The following is a 16,591-nucleotide window of genomic DNA, read 5'->3' on the forward strand; positions in this document are numbered from 1 at the left end:
TGAAATGTAGTCAGATTAAAGATCAGAGATTGATTCTTTGCTGGTTGCATTACATGTGAGCCTTCATGCTCTAACGGGACCACTCCAAAGTTTATTTATGTGGCTCAACTTCATTCTCTCTGTAGAACTAAAGGCTGAAATACATAGCTGCTTTCTTTCCTTTGATTGTTGGTCAACCAGGTACTATGATTAGCCTTCTGACCACTTTCACATAAGGAGACGTGAATAATTTCAAATGTTATTGTCAGCAAAGGGTCAGAAAAATTTGGTATTGCTTAGTGTTAGATATTTAGCTTCATTGATCCCATGAGAGAAACCAAATACAAAGATGTAGGAATAAAAAAGGAATTACTACTCTTTGGACTGGAGTATGTTTCAAGCAAAGAGGTAATGCCAGTGTATAGATAGTAAGACATGCCATTTTTGCCAAAGGGAGAGTTCTGAGGTAATGGGCTCTGGAAGTATCTCAAATACCTGACCCTACTTTTGCTGAAACCCACTGGTTACAGAGTCTTAGGCATTGTACTACGACCTCAGAATTCAACAAAGAAAAAGTTAATAGGTATCTTCTTCTAAGATACAGGTTAGAAATTGAACATACGTATTTTGTTTGGCCTAAAGACCTTAATTTGGTTTTCTTTTTGTTGGTTTGTTGTTTTACCCTTTCTAATTGAGATATTGAGGTTTTATATACCCACATGGTAGTGCTAGACTTGGTATACTTCTCCTATTAACCTGCTTGCTTCACTTTGCCTGCTTAGGTTACTGAAGATTTACTGACCTCCATTTTAAAAAAGAGTATTTGAGTGCAAATTTAGTTAAATTATTATCAAAGTTTCTCTTAGGTTCATTTGTGTGTGTGTGTTGTTTGAGTATAACTTTTGTGTTGTTTTCAATATCAGAATCGAGTGGAAATAAATGATGTAGACCCTGAGGTTTTTAAAGAAATGATGAGATTCATTTACACAGGGAAAGCACCAAACCTTGATAAAATGGCTGACAACTTGTTGGCAGCTGCAGACAAAGTAAGTAGGTCTAAAGCGCTGAAAACTGTACTCAAGCTTGATGTATCTAGAAAGTTATCATCAAATGAAAATCCTAAGTAACTTGAAATGCTGAGGAATTAATTTATACTGTTTGTAGGTGGCTCTTGAGTGTATTATGAAATAGCATGCAATGAGATGATATGGAAATGAGATTTTTTTTAATCAACAAGGCATATAAATATCTTGAGCCAGTTAGAATATATGAATAAAATAAAATAATGAAATAAAAAAGGAAAAAAGTATTGGATTTTTTCCTAACTTAATTGCCTGTATTCAGAGATATATATTTTTTAACATGATAGCATAGAAAGAGAAAAAATAATGCTAATTTTATAATATTCTTTTGTAATGGTTATTTCTTAAAGTTTCGGAAGCAATGCAAAAATACCAGAAAATCTCAAAGCCAGTAGTTTTCAATCCTGAAAGCACATTGGGAGGTTTTCTTGAACGTTTTGATGTTTATGCTTCTGTCCATATAAATAAGTTTATGAGTATGCCTATGCACATATGTACATGTCTTTATGTACACATACACATATACCACATAGAGGGTAGGGAAGAGAGTACGATAGTGTACTTGTTTTGCAAAATATTACCATTGGAACCATTACCAAGCCAAGAGTATATGGAATCTATTCTTTCTCTTTCCCCCACTCCCAAGTTGTTTAAATTCCAGTTAACATACAGTGTAATTAATACTGGTTTCAGGTGTACAATATAGTGATTCAACCATTCCACACACAAGTGTTCATCACAAGTGCACTCCTTAATCCCCATCACCTGTTTAAACCATTTCCCCACCCACTTCTCTTCTAGTAACCATCAATTTGTTCTCTGTAGTTTAGACCCTGTGTTCTTGGTTTACCTCTCTCTCACTTCCCCCCCCCCCCCCATACTCATTTGTTTCTTAAATTCCACATATGAATGAAATCATATAGTATTTGTCTGAAATCATATGGTATTTGTCTTCCTGTGACTGATTTATTTCTGTTAGTATAATACTCTCTAGTGTCATCCATGTTGTTGCAAATGGCAAGATTTCATTCCTTTTAATAGCCCAGTAATATTCCATTGTATATCTATACCACAACTTCTTTATCCATTTATCAGTTGATGGACACTTGGGCTGTTTTCATAATTTGGCTATTGTAGATAATGTTGCTATAAACATGGGGGTGCATATTTCCCTTTGAATTAGTGTTTTAGTATTCTTTGGGTAAATATCTAGTAGGGCAATTGCTGAATCATAGGATAGTTCTATTTTTAATTTTTTCAAGAACCTTCATACTGTTTTCCAGAATGGCTGCACCAGTTTGCATTCCCACCAACAGTGCAAGAGGTTCTCCTTCCTGAACATCCTCACCAACACCTATTGTTTCCTATGTTTTTGATTTTAAGCCATTCTGACAGCTGTGAGGTGATATCTCATTGTAGTTTTGATTTGTATTTCCCTGGTGATGAGTGATGTTGAACATCTTTTCATGTGTCTGTTGGCCATCTGATGTCTTTGGAAAAATGTCTACTCATGTCTTATGCCCATGTTTTAATTGGATTATTTTTGGGGGGGGGTATTTTGTAGGTTCTTTATATATTTGAAATATTAACCCCTTACTGGATATATCATTTGCAGATATCTTCTCCCATTCCATGGGTTGCCTTTAGTTTTGTTGATTGTTTCATTTGTTGTTCAGAAGCTTTTTGTTCTGATGAAGTCCCAAAAGTTTATCTTTGCTTTTGTTTCCCTAGCCCATGCAAGAAAGAAGTTGCTGCAGCCAGTGTCAAAGAGGTTACTCCCTGTGTTCTCCTCTAGGATTTTTATTGTTTCAGGTCTCACATTTAGGTCTTTAATCCATTTTGAATTTATTTTTGTGCATGGGGTAAGAAAGTGGTCCAGTTTCATTCTTTTGCATGTTGCTGTACAGTTGCTCAGCATCATTTGTTGAAGAGACTATCTTTTTTCCATTGGATATTATTCTTTACTGCTGTGTTGAAGATTAATTGACCATATAATTTTGTGCTCATTTCTGGGTTTTCTACTCTGTTCCATTAATCTGTGTCTCTTTTTATGCCACTACCATACTGTTTTGATTATTATAGCTTGGTATATAATTTGAAATCTGGAATTGGGATATGTCCAGCTTTTTCTTTCTTTGTTTTGTAAAGAGAGAATGAGCATGTGAGCGTGTAAGCAGGCGATATGCAGGAGGTGGGGAGAGAGTGAGAAAGAGAGAGAGAATGAATCCCAAGCAGGCTTCATGCTCTGCACAGAGCCTGATGTGGGGTTCAGTCCCATGACTGTGAGAACATAACCTGAGTTAAAATGAAGAGTCGGACACTTAACCAACTGAGCTACTCAGGTGCCCCTAGTTTTGCTTTTCTATTTCAAGGTGGCTTTGGCTATTTGTGGTCTCTTGTGGTTCCATATAAATTTTAGGATTCTTCTATTGCTGGGAAAAGTACTGTTGGTGTTTTGATAGGGATTGCATTAAATGTGTAGATTGCTTTGAGTAGTATTGACATTTTAGCAATATTTATTCTTCCAATCCATGAGCATGGAATGTCTTCTCATTTCTTTGTGTCATCAGTGTTTTATGGTTTGCAGAGTACTTTCACTTCTGTTTAGGTTTATTCCTGAGTATCTTTTCATTTTTGGTAGAGTTGTAAGTGGCATTGATTCCTTGATTTCTTTTTCTGCTGCTTCATTATTGGTGTATAGAAATGCAACACATGGCTGTACACTGATTTTATATCCTGCAACTTTACTGAATTCATGTATCAGTTCTAGTGGTTTCTTTGTGGAGCCTTCAGATTTCTATATAGAGTATCATGTCATCTGCATATAGTGAAAGTTTTACTTTTTCCTTGCTGATTTGGATGCCTTTTGTTTCTTTTTGTTGTCTGATTGCTGTGGCCAGAATTTGCAGTACTATGTTGAATAAAAGCGGTGAGAGTGGACATCCTTGTCTTGTTCCTGACCTTAAGGGAAAGGCTCTCAGTTTTTCCACATTGAGGATGATTCTAGCTGTGGGTTTTCATATATGGCCTTTATTATGTTCAGGTATGTTCCCTCTAAACCTACCTTGTTGAGGGTTTTTATCATCAGTGGGTGTTGTACTTTGTCAAATGCTTTTTCTGTATCTATTGAAATGATTGTATGGTTCTTATCCTTTCTTTTAATAATGTGGTGTATCACCTTGATTGATTTGTGAATATTGAACCACTCTTGAAACCCAGGAATAAATCTTACTTTATTGTGGTAAATGATTTTTTTAATGTATTGTTGGATTCTGTTTGTTAGTATTTTATTGAGATTTTTTGCATCCATGTTCATCGGGCATATTGGCCTTCAGTTCTATTTTTTAATGAAGTATTTATCTGGTTTTGATATCAGGGTAATTCATTCATCAGAATGAATTTGGAAGTTTCCCTTTTCTATTTTTTGGAATAGTTTGAGAAGAATAGGCACTAACTCTTCTTTAAATGATTGGTAAAATTCATATGTGAAGCCATCTGGTCCTGGACTTCTGTTTATTGGGAGTTTTTTGATTACTGATTTAATTTCTTTGCTGGTAATCAGTCTGTTCAGGTTTTCTGTTTCTTCCTGTTTCAGCTTTGGCAGTTTATGTGTTTCTAGGAATTTATCCATTTCTTCCAGGTTGTCCAATTTGTTGACATATGGTTTTTGATAATATTCTTTTATACTTGTGTTTCTGCGGTGTTATTATTTCTCTTCTCTCATTTATGATTTTATTTTGAAGTCCTTTCTCTTTTCTTCTTGGTAAGTCTGGCTAGAGGTTTATAGATTCTGTTAATGTTTCCAAAGAACCAGCTCCTGGTTTCATTGACCTGTTATATTATTTTTTGTTTGTTTTGTTTTGTTTTAGTTTCTGTATTATTTATTTCTGCTGTAATCTTTATTATTTCCCTCCTTCTGCTGGATTTAGGCTTCATTTGTTGTTCTGTTAATGACTCCTTTAGGTGTAATGTTAGGTTGTATATTTCAGATTTTGCTTGCCTGTTAAGGTAAGCCTGTATTGCTATATATGTCCCTCTTAGGACCACTTTTTCTGCATCCCAAATGTTTTAGACCCTGGTGTTTTCATTTTCATTTGTTTCCATGAACTTTTTGTAGTTCTTCTTTGATTTCCTGTTTGACTCATTCATTGTTTAGTAGCATGTTTAACCTCCATGTTATTTGTGGTCTTTCCAAATTTTTTCTTGTGGTTCACTTCTAGTTTCATACCATTGTGATCAGAAAAGATGGATGGTATGATTCCAGTCTTTTTGTATTTATTAAGACCTAATTTGTGGCCTAATCTGTAATCTATTCTGGAGAATTTCCCAAGTGCATTTGAAAAGAATGTGTATTCTGCTGTTTTGGGATGGAATGTTCTGAATATATTTGTTAAGTCCATCAGGTCCAGTGTGTCATTCAAAGCCATTGTCTCCTTGTTGATTTTCTGTTTAGATGATCTGTCCATTGGTGTGTGGGGTATTAAAGTTCCCTACTATTATTGTATTCTTATCAATTAGTTCTTGTATGTTTGCTATTGACATTTATGTATTTGGGTTCTTTCATGTTTGGTGCATAAATATTTACAATTGTTATATCTTCTTGTTGGATTGTCCCCTTTATTATGATATAATACCCTTCTTTGTCTCTTGTTACAGTCTTTGTTTTAAAGTGTAGTTTGTCCGATATAAGTATTGCTACTCCAGCTTTTTTTTGACATCTGTTTGCATGGTAATGTTTTCCATACCCTCACTTACTTTTTTTTTTTAAGTTTATTTATTTTTGAGAGAGAGAGAGAGAGGGAAGAGCAGAGAGAGGGAGAGAGAGAATCCCAAGCAGGCTGCATGCTCTGTATGGAACCTGACGTGAGGCTCAATCCCATGACCAGGAGATCATGACCTGATCTGAAATCAAGAGTCGGATGCTTAGCTGATTGAGCCATTCAAGTCCCCCACCATCCCCTCACTTTCAATCTGCAGATGTCTTTAGTTCTAAAATGAGTCTGTTGTAGGCAGCATATAGATAGGTCTTATTTTTTATCTATTCTGACCTCCTATGTCTTTTGATTGGAGCTTTTAGTCCATTTACATTCAGAGTAATTACTGATGGATATATATTTACAGCCATATTATTACTTGTTTTGCTATTGTTTCTGGAGATTTTCTATGATCCTTTCTTGTCTTTGTCACTTTTGGCCTCTCCTTTGCACTCAAAGTATATCCTTTAATATTTCTTGCAAAAACTGGTTTAGTAGTCACAAACTCCTTTAGTTTTTGCTTGTCCGTGAAACTCTTTCTCTTTCCTTCTATTCTGAATTGTATCCTGCTGGATGGAGTATTCTTGGGTGCAGATTTTTCCCACTCAGCACTTTGAATATGTCGTGCCACTGTCTTCTGGCCTGCCACGTTTCTGCTGAGAAATCTCTAACTACCATTATGGGTCTTACCTTGTAAGTAAAGATGTCTTCTGTCTTGCTGTTTCTAAGATTTTTTCTTTATCACTATACTGTGCAACTTAATTAAAGTGTGTCTTGGTGTGGGCCTGCTTTTGCTGATTTTGATGGGAGCTCTCTGCCTTCTAGATCTGTATGTCTCTTTCCTTCCCCCAGATTAGGGAAGTTTTCGGCTGTTACTTCCTCAAATTTTCTGACACCTTTTACTCTGTCAACTTCTAGGATTCCTATGATACAAATATTACATTTCATGGAGTCACTGAGTTCTCTAACTCGATTCTCAGGTTGCATAATTCTTTTTCTTTTGTTCAGTTTTCATTATTTTCTATTTTGTCTTCTAGGTCACTAATTCATTTCTCTGCTTCTTCCAGTTTGCTGTTCATTGTATCAAGCCTGTTTCTAATCTCATTTATTGTATTCTTCATCTCTGATTGATTCTTTTTTAACTCTTTTATCTCTGTGGTAAGAGTCTCACTAACTTTTTCCATTCTTTTCTCAAGCCCAGTGGGTATCTTATGTTCATTACTTTAATTCTCCATCAGGCATGTTACTTATATCTGTTTCACTTAGACCCCTGGCTGTGACTTCATCTTGTTCTTGAATAACTTCCTTGTCTTCTCATTTTGTCTATGTCTGCCTGCTTCTGTGTGTTAGAAAGGCCATTTATGTCTCCTGTTTCTGAAAGTAATGGCCTAAGTCATGTTCCCAGGGCCTGATGCTTCAGAGAGTTCTTCAGATATGTGCTGTGTGAGCTCTCCTATTGTGTTTTGTTTGCTCTATCCTTCAGGCTGATTGTCTCCAGATGCTCTCCTTGCCTGCTGTAGGCATTGTTTGGTACCTGGCCTCATTGTGGAAAGTTTTACCTAGATGTTCTCTGATCTGCTTGTGAAATGAGACCTGATACAACTTTATCCAGAACTGAGGCCCTGCAGAACTCATGGTTAGATATAGTATGGGCAGGGCGTTGTTCAGGTCTCTCTGTGCTGGGACTGAGGGAAGCTTGACGGAGAAGGGCATTTCTGCCTGAACACAGGGGAGTGGGGCTTGGTGTAAGCAAGTTCAGCAGCCAGTGCCATCCTGTGCTGTTTCCTGCATGTGGCTCTGTGTTTATGCTGAGGGGTTGGGAAGTAACTGGTGCTGGCCAGCTCCTTTGTTCTGGGAGAAGTGTCTCCATGAATGCTGCCTCTCAAGAATGTCCTCCTAGAGGAGCAAATAATCTCCCCCTGTTTGTCCCAGATTTTCTTCAGATTGCTGTTTCATTCTGTCTGTTCCTGGCTTGTTTGTCTGCTTTCCTTCCAGGAGCAGAGCAGGCCCACTTACTGACCTTTAAATCTCTAGGCTTTAATCTCCACGGGTTGCAAGAACTCATGAAATTCAGCTTCTCTCATTTTGCAAACCAATATTTTTGGGGAAACATTCTCCTTTGTATCCCCCTGTATGCTCCTTTCTCTCTGGCCCTTCTCCATGACCATGGCTCCTCCCCTCCACAGCACCCATGATACATTTCTCCCCTAAACCACGTCTCCACACTTCCTACCTTCTTCATCATCGCCTCTTCTCTCCCTTTAGTTGTTAGTTTTGTCCATCTTCTGGTTTATGTCTGGCGTATTTTGGATGATTTGGTAGTTATCTAGTTGTGTTCATGGGAGAAGAGGAGCCTAGGGTCTACTTACTCTGCCACTTTCTTCTTGAGCTGGAATCTATTATTTCTCTCTTTCTTTTTTTAATATTTATTTATTTAGAGAGAGTGTGAGTGGGGGAGAAGGAGAGAGAAAATCCTAAGCAGGTTCCATGTGTTAGCGCAGAGCCCAATTGGGGCTTGATCATGAACTGTGAGATCATGACCTGAGCTGAAATCAAGAGTTAGATGCTTAACCCAGCTGAGCCACCCAGGCAGCTCTGGAATCTATTATTTCTTACAACTGCACATGAATCTATAACTGTCTTAATAAAAATTTAAATTAAAAAAATGACATTTGTAGTAGTATCAAAAATATTAAACATATAGGCATAAATCTGAGAAGATCTTCAAGACTATACCAATAATTACAATATATTGATAAGTGAAATTCAGGTACTACTTAAATAAATGGAAAGGGAAATTTTGTTCATGGATTAGAACTCTCAATATTGTTAAAATTTCAGTTCTTAAAATTCATTAGTAGAACCAACATGTCAAAAAAACTTTTTTTGTGTGGGGTTTTTTGACAAATGAATTTTAAATTTATGTGCAAGTGGGAGGACCTAGAGAAATCTGATAACTTTGAGAAAAGAAGGTCAAAATAGAGGACTAACAACACTGCGTGATGACAAGACTTATTATAAAGTTTCAGAATTTAAGACCATGTTGTATTGGTGACAAGATAGACAACTCATTTGAAAAGAATGGAGAGTATAGAAATAGGCTCTCACATATCTGGATATCTAATTTTTTTTTTTTAACGTTTTATTTATTTTTTGAGACCGAGAGAGAGCATGAATGGGGGAGGGGCAGAGAGAGAGGGAGACACAGAATCGGAAGCAGGCTCCAGGCTCTGAGCCATCAGCCCAGAGCCCGACGCAGGGCTCGAACTCATGGACCACGAGATCGTGACCTGAGCCGAAGTCGGACGCCCAACCGACTGAGCCACCCAGGCGCCCCTGGATATCTAATTTTTGATGAAAGTGCAAAGACGATTCAGTGAAGAAGGGATAGTCTTTTCAGCAAGTGGTGCTGGAACAGTTGGATACCTATATTCCTGAAAAAAATGAACTTTTTATGTGAACTTCACGCCAAGTACAAAAAGTCACGCAAAATTTATTTTAAACCTAAAATCTAAAACTTCTAAGAGAAAACATAGGAGAAAGTCTTTGTAATCTTGTGTTAGGCAAAGAATTCTTAGCTATAAAACCAAAAAACAATACATAAAAGAAAAATAGACAAATTAGACTTAAATAAAATTCTAAAACTTCCTCAGAAAACACAGAATAAAAAAGACTAGCCGGAAACTAGGAGAAAATTCTTTACAAAGCATATATCTGATGAGCACCTTATATTCAGAATATATCTGCTAACAGACTTTTGTATATAAACTATATAAAGAACTCTCAAAACTCAACTATAAGAAAACAATGTTATTTCTAAAAATAGAGAAAATATTTGAACAAACACTTACTGAACTAATGTCAGTTAACGACATCAAAAGATGCTCATCACCATTAGTTACTAGGGGAATGTAAATTAAAACCATGAGATACTTCTACAAATGTAATAGATAAAATTACAAAGACCATACTAAGTATAGTCAAGGATGTGGAAGAATAAGGACTCTCATACACTGCTGATGGAAATATAAAATGGTAACAACCATTTTGGAAGATTGGCAGCTTCTTAAAAAGTTTTACACTTGGGGCTCCTGGGTAACTCAGTCAGTTAAGCATCCGACTTCGGCTCAGGTCATGATCTCATGGTTCATGAGTTCAAGCCCCTCATCAGACTATCTGCTGTCAGCTCAGAGCCTGCTTCTGATCCTCTGTCCTTCCCTTCCCCCTCAAATATTAAAAAAGAAAAAATGTTTTACACTTGCCTTCTGATTCAGTGAGTCTACTTTATCTAAGAGAAAAGAAAGCATATTCCCATACAGTAACTTATATGAATGTTTATAGTCGCTTTATTTGTAATAGCTAAAAACTAGAAACACCAATTGTTTATCAAAAGAGGATTGCAGAAACAAATTGTGGTATGTCTGTACACAATGGAATATTATTCAGCAATAAAAAGCATTGAACTGCTGATAAAATGGTAGTGACATGTATGAATCTCGAAATAATTATGCTGAGAAGCCAGTCACAAATTATATGATTCCATTTATAGAAGATACCAGAAAATTTAAACTACAACAGTAGAAAGCATATCAGAGGTGTGGCCTGAGGTGGGTGAAAAGGAAGGATTATAAAGGGGTAGGAGGAAACTTTTGGGGATGATGATTATGTTCAGTGTCATGATTTAATGATGGTCATATGACTGTATAAACTTTATTTGCAGTTTATTGTATATCAATTGTAAATTTTCAGTAAAGCTGCTAAAGTCATAATAACTAAAGAAGTGGTTATCAAAATGATTTGTTGGCCTTTTATAATTCATTCTTCAAGATTGAGCAGTGGCAACAGAAAGTGTACTGGCTGGTACACTGGCTGGTGTTTAAAATAGAGAAGAGAAATTCACTCATTAAGAGTTTGAGCAAGAAGGGTTTTTGTTTTTTTGGTTTTTTTGTTTTGTTTTGTTTTTAAAGAATAAAACTCTGTTTTTAAAATTGACAGTACATATTTTGCACAAATTGAAATTTCCTAAAGAAAATTGGTCTTTCTCTTGAATTCATTGATTTGTATCTTCTTAATATTAGGTTAAAATAACTTCAGGACTTTTTTTTACCCTCAAAGTATAATGTGCTTTAAATTTATTTTCTAAGTTATAAATACCAAGTATTTAAAACTTGGTAGTTTGAGTAAATGTTTAATTGCTGTGTTTTCCTTTTGGATAGTATGCACTGGAACGGCTGAAGGTCATGTGTGAAGAAGCTTTGTGTAGTAACCTCTCGGTAGAAAATGTTGCTGATACCCTTGTCCTTGCAGATTTGCACAGTGCAGAACAGTTGAAAGCACAAGCCATAGACTTTATTAATAGGTAAGCTATGCCTGTATTTCAGTGGGCATGACACCTTCAACATTTTTTCACTGGACTTTTTTTTAAGTGTGTTTAAATCTTTAATGCAGGTGCAGTGTACTTCGACAACTTGGGTGTAAAGATGGGAAAAACTGGAACAGCAAGTAAGATGACATCAGTTTCTGACTTAAAGTTGATCTGCATACATGAAATTAAGTGTTTGCATAGCCTTTTGCTCATCTACAATAAGTATGAATCCAGATATTAGTTGTATGAAGCAAACTGCCAGTTATTTTAAAACATAATAATATGATTTGGTGGATTCTTGAGGCTATGCTCCCTTGTAGATCAGCTTCTAATGTGAACTGGGATAGACAGTTTAATTTTTTAAGCACATATGCTCACAGTACATAGCTGAGCCCATGTATTTCAGTGGCTACTAGATTTTTTCCCTGTCCCTTCAGAAAACATTTCTAAAGATGTTGGGAAATACTTATTTTTTCCTATGAGGAATGTACCCCATTTGCCTAGACAGTCTTTATATTTGACTGCTCACCCACTGCTTCTTAGGTTAGCCAAGTACCTTGCATCATATAGTATTTTAGGCTAGCTGCTTCATATTCCCTACTGGTAGCAGTTTGTTCTTTCCTTTCCCTGTTGAAACTGTGTGGTAGTTGTTACATTTTTCTAAGACAACCTTCTGAATATGAACTATTAGAACTTATTATTTCCTTTTTTGTTTTCTTCTATTTTTAGAGTGATTTTCTACTTTTTGTAATTTTTCAAAATCAGAAAAGGTGAAGAGTTGATAGTTTGAGGAATTTTCATCTGCTTTTGATTAGTTTTTACCAATAAACCCTTAAATTCTATACTTTATCAAAAGTAGATTTAAGTGAAAAAAGACAGTGTTAGAGACAATAAAATGAATGTTGACCTGATTACTTCCCATTCTTTTAAACTGTATTATGTTGTTAACTCTGAATTCCTATCAGTTTGTGATTTCTGTTTTCACAAAGTAAAAATTAGTAACTACGTTTAAGTCATTGGTGGTATATTGGTTAGTATCTGATGATACGTTATTGTCATGGTATATGATCACAGAAAAGTCTATTTAAATTTAAAATATATTAGCATTCAATGATAATTTTTTTATCCCTTAGCCACATTCAAGCTCTAGTTTTGTTTTGTTAAGAAAATATTTTACATTGTATAGCTTTTTCAGTGTCAAAAAATACTAGCTTATTTTATATCCCCTGGAGTAGCTGTTGTATGTACAGACTTTCAATAGATCTTTTTGAATTAAATAAATGAAAATGCCAGGTATATTAAGAGGTATTTATGTGACTCCAAACAGTTAAAATGATAAACATAATTACATACAGGTAATATGATGTCAGGCAAATTTTTAAAAAGTTGTTTTATTCAGCTACTGTTTAGTTCACAAACATTTACCTAGCATCTGTGTCTCAAGTACTGTGCTAGGGTGCTGCATATAAAAATAGGGAAAAATCCTTTTCTTGAGAAATTTGTCTAATGAAAGAAATACATGTATATATTATTTCATAATGTGGTAAGTAACATGATAAAGGAAGACATGTGCAGGGCACTTGACAAAGGCTGGATGGTTTAGGAATGGCTTCCTGCAGATGACATCTGAGTCTTTAAACACAAATAGGAGTTAGTGAAACTAAGAAGGAAATAACAAGCATTATAAACAGAAGGGATCACTTGATCCAAAGTATAGAAGCATGAAGCAGTAGGTGATCCATTCATTTGACATATGTTTATATTTATTATCAAGTAAATACCTCAGGCAGTGTGCTTAGTACAAAAAAATATAGTGATGAACATGACAAATGTTTCCCCTACCTTTATGGAGTGTTTAGTTTAGCAAGAAACAAATAGGAATTAAACAAGTAATTGAAATAAAGCGTAACAATAGATAATGTATATCCCAAGCATACAGCAAAAGAACCTTACCTAAAATAGGAGTGAAAGAAAGCCTTTTTGAGGAATTACTGTGTAAATAAACACCTGGAGTATTAGTAGGAGTTACCATGGTAAAGAAGAGGGAAGAAGCATGAAAGTTTATCCCAAAAAAAGGGAATCAGGTTTGCAAAGTTTTGGTGATAAAGAAAGAACAATATAGAGTCAGAGAGAGGTTATGAGAAGAAGCTGGAGAAAGCAGACAAAGGTCAGATCCTAGAAGGCCATGTAAATAACATTGGGACTTTTAGACATTCAAAGAGAAATGGGTATCCAATAAAAGGTTTTAACCTAGTATAGGGCATGATCAGAGTTTCATTTTTAGCAATCTCTCTGCATACAAGGTAGAGAATATATTGTGGGGAGCTTGAGGTGGTGGTTGTGGTGACAGTTGAGCAAGGTTAAATATAGGAGACACATTGGAAAGTTGCTGGAGTAGTGCAGGCAAGAGATGAGAGTTGAAATTAGAGTTGATTGGTGACAGTTGGGGCTAGAGAGAAATGAAAGGATAAAACATTTTGAAAGGACAGTCTATAATATTTGGATATTATTTGGATGGTGGATGGATATAAGGGAGAAAAGAGACCAGGATAACTAGATTAGGTATTTACTCTGCATGCTCAGTAGACCATGTTGTACATTCAGTATACAATGAGCAGTTACCTGAGCATGTAAGGAGAGATACAAAGGTAGAGAGAGGAAGTAGGAAAAATTGTTTCTTTTTCTAAAGAACTTGGATACAGGCATTAGGGAACAATAAGGTGTAACATAGTCATATTTGTGTTACTAAGGCAGTTCACGGAAGCCAGTTTGAGAGGAGCAAGATAGGAAACTAGAAGACAACTTAGGAGACTGTTGTGATAATCCAAATGTGAGATGATGTGAACCTTGACTGGGAATTCAAAATATCTTTGGAAATTAAAATAGGGCTTTGATGATTGATTGGAAAGGATGGAGCCTAAGATGACTCCCAGGTTTTTGATGTTACCGCTGGGTGATGGTGGAAGCATTAACTGATTAGAAATGAGGGAAGAAGAATTTGCAGCTTGGATAGAGACGTGTTGAGTTCTTTCCTGGCTATCCTGAATTTTTAGGGCTTGAGGCTGTCCAAATAAAGAGAACAAGGGGTTGGGACTGTACCTTGTGGGGAGGGCTAGATTTGCAAATCAGTAGTTTACCATCATTGAGTATGATACTTAAAATTGTAAAGAGTGGATACAATAGGATGAATGATGAAGTTAAGAGAGAAGAGTGAGGGCAAAAGTTGGAACTCTAGAGAAAACCTATGTGTAACAGCCAGGGAAAAGAGCTCTTAAAAAGCTGGTACAGAAATGGTAACAATGGGAGTTGGGACTATGGAGAAAAGTGTCACATACTTCCAGAGTATAGAACTTCCAGAAGAATTTAAGTTTCAATTGCAACAGAAAATACCAGTAACATAAAGATGGTATTTTGATGAATTCACATGGCTTGACGATACAGAGAGGCAAAAGTGTTTGAAACATTTTGAAATGTGTGATTTTTTCTAAAACTAACAATGCAACAATGCATTTTGAAAAGTACTCTTTAATAAACATCACTTAATTTTATTTTTCAGCCAAGCAGCAGACATAATGGAAACATCAGGGTGGAAGTCCATGATTCAGTCTCACCCTCATTTAGTAGCAGAAGCCTTCCGAGCACTAGCATCTGCACAATGTCCACAGTTTGGCATTCCACGCAAACGGCTAAAACAGTCCTGAAATTTTCCATGAACTGTAGAAAAATGGAATTGACTTTTACTCCTCCAGGTCCAGAAGGATTCTAATAACAAACCATAAGCAAGAGTTGTTTCTGTTGTCTTGTCCACGAACAGAAGCTGAAAAAGCATATTGCTTGCATTTCAGGTGGATAATTTATGGTTTATTCTTCAGCTTTAAATTAGACTGATTATACTCTAATTCACTTCAAGGCCTTAAATTATCTTCAATGACTTCTCTTGTTCATATAATACTTTAATTTTTTTATTGTGCCTTGTCATTTTGACTAAGGCTATGCAGGATTGCACTAGCTCCATAATGCAGTAATATTGATAACTGAAGATATTAAGTTTCAAAAGGATCTTCCATTAGTTTGAGAAAAGCAAAATGAATTTTATAGGGTTTGTCCTATGCTATCTCAAAGTTTAAAACTAGGTTCTTCTTAAAAGCACTCGTATTGGAGATTACTGGTAATGTCTCCAGTCTAAGTCCTATACATATAGGAGAACCTGCTTACCTTCAAAGTAAGTTACGGCAATACACTGCTTCAATTCTAATTTATTTTTCATTTCAGGGGGCAAATATGCAATGAGTTGGCCCAAATTTTTAGTAAAATTTGGATGTTTTTCTGTGTGTTGACTGTCCAGCCGACTAAGAGAAGCATAACAAACCTTTGCTTGTGTTTCTTTGTGGGTTTGTTCAAGTTTACAATGACTGAGAACTGATTGAGGTTAAGATTTCAATAAAAAGAAAGCATGTTTTGTGCTGAATTAATTTTTTTTTAATTTGTAGTGACCTACATTTATATGAAGAATTCTGTCCATGTTGAAAGTAAGGATGACCAAATGTAAATTTAATGAGTGGGCCAATTAAGAAAGATATATATGCACTTTTCATGTGTAACTTTTGTATGCTAAATGGTACATATATTTTTTGTTTGTTTTTGAGGGTATTAATAAGGTATAATTAATTGTGTCTTAACTTTTGCAAGAATTTTTTAAGACTGAGGGAGGCAACTGGGATGTTTGTGATAATAGATAAGAAAGGTATTCTTGATTATAGTTAAATTGGTTTGAATTTCAGATATTTATTATTGAATTTACTCTGTCTTATCCCACTTTGGAGAAGGCAATTGAACAATAAAATTCTGGACACTCTACTCTCCTAAAAATAGTGAATTGATATTTGCAGACTAAAGGAGAGAACCCTTAGAAATATGTTAGGCCACACTCTGAACCTTTTCCCCCCTAGCTTTCTCCTTTCTGTTTCAGTTACTGTACTAACATTGTGGATGATACTGAAATTCTGCATAATGTGAACAGGATAAACTATTTATAAACTGCTTTTCATGGGCCAGTTCTTTATTATAAATGAATTTAGCTTTAAACACATACACATGTTCAGTGTTTGATAGCTCTGTTCACAGTGAAGGTCTGTCCTGGTGCATTGTCCCGGAGAAGTAGGAGCAGTGGCAAGTCACTGCATCTGATTTCATGGAATAGTGACAATATGCTTCTTAGGCAAGATTTATACTTGACCACAAGGGGAAAAGTGTGTCACTGGAAAAAAATGCATATACCTATATATTCACATACATACTTTATTCTCCAGATTAAAATTTGTATAATTTGTTTATTTAGTTTTTGAATTTAGAACAAAAGGAAAAAAAAGGAGCCTGAGGTTTTAAAATAGATTTTATTTTTGTTATCTCTT

At 35.5% G+C, this 16,591-nt stretch overlaps 1 protein-coding gene across 6 annotated transcripts in view; it reads left to right on the plus strand.

Annotated features, from left to right (window-relative positions):
* The window catches only part of SPOPL (speckle type BTB/POZ protein like), a 75,474-nt gene extending 59,252 nt beyond the window's left edge, over nt 1–16,222 (plus strand). For all 6 annotated transcript variants that reach the window (XM_042948635.1, XM_042948632.1, XM_042948633.1 and 3 more), the window contains exons 8-11: nt 903–1,025; nt 11,032–11,174; nt 11,264–11,317; nt 14,737–16,222. In XM_042948635.1, coding sequence (XP_042804569.1) covers nt 903–1,025; nt 11,032–11,174; nt 11,264–11,317; nt 14,737–14,881 — 465 coding nt within the window. In that variant the 3' untranslated portion in view covers nt 14,882–16,222. The remainder of the gene's footprint in view (nt 1–902; nt 1,026–11,031; nt 11,175–11,263; nt 11,318–14,736) is intronic.
* Nucleotides 16,223–16,591: the final 369 nt, after the last annotated feature.

Source organism: Panthera leo, chromosome C1, assembly GCF_018350215.1.
Source record: "Panthera leo isolate Ple1 chromosome C1, P.leo_Ple1_pat1.1, whole genome shotgun sequence".
Lineage (NCBI taxonomy): Eukaryota > Metazoa > Chordata > Mammalia > Carnivora > Felidae > Panthera > Panthera leo.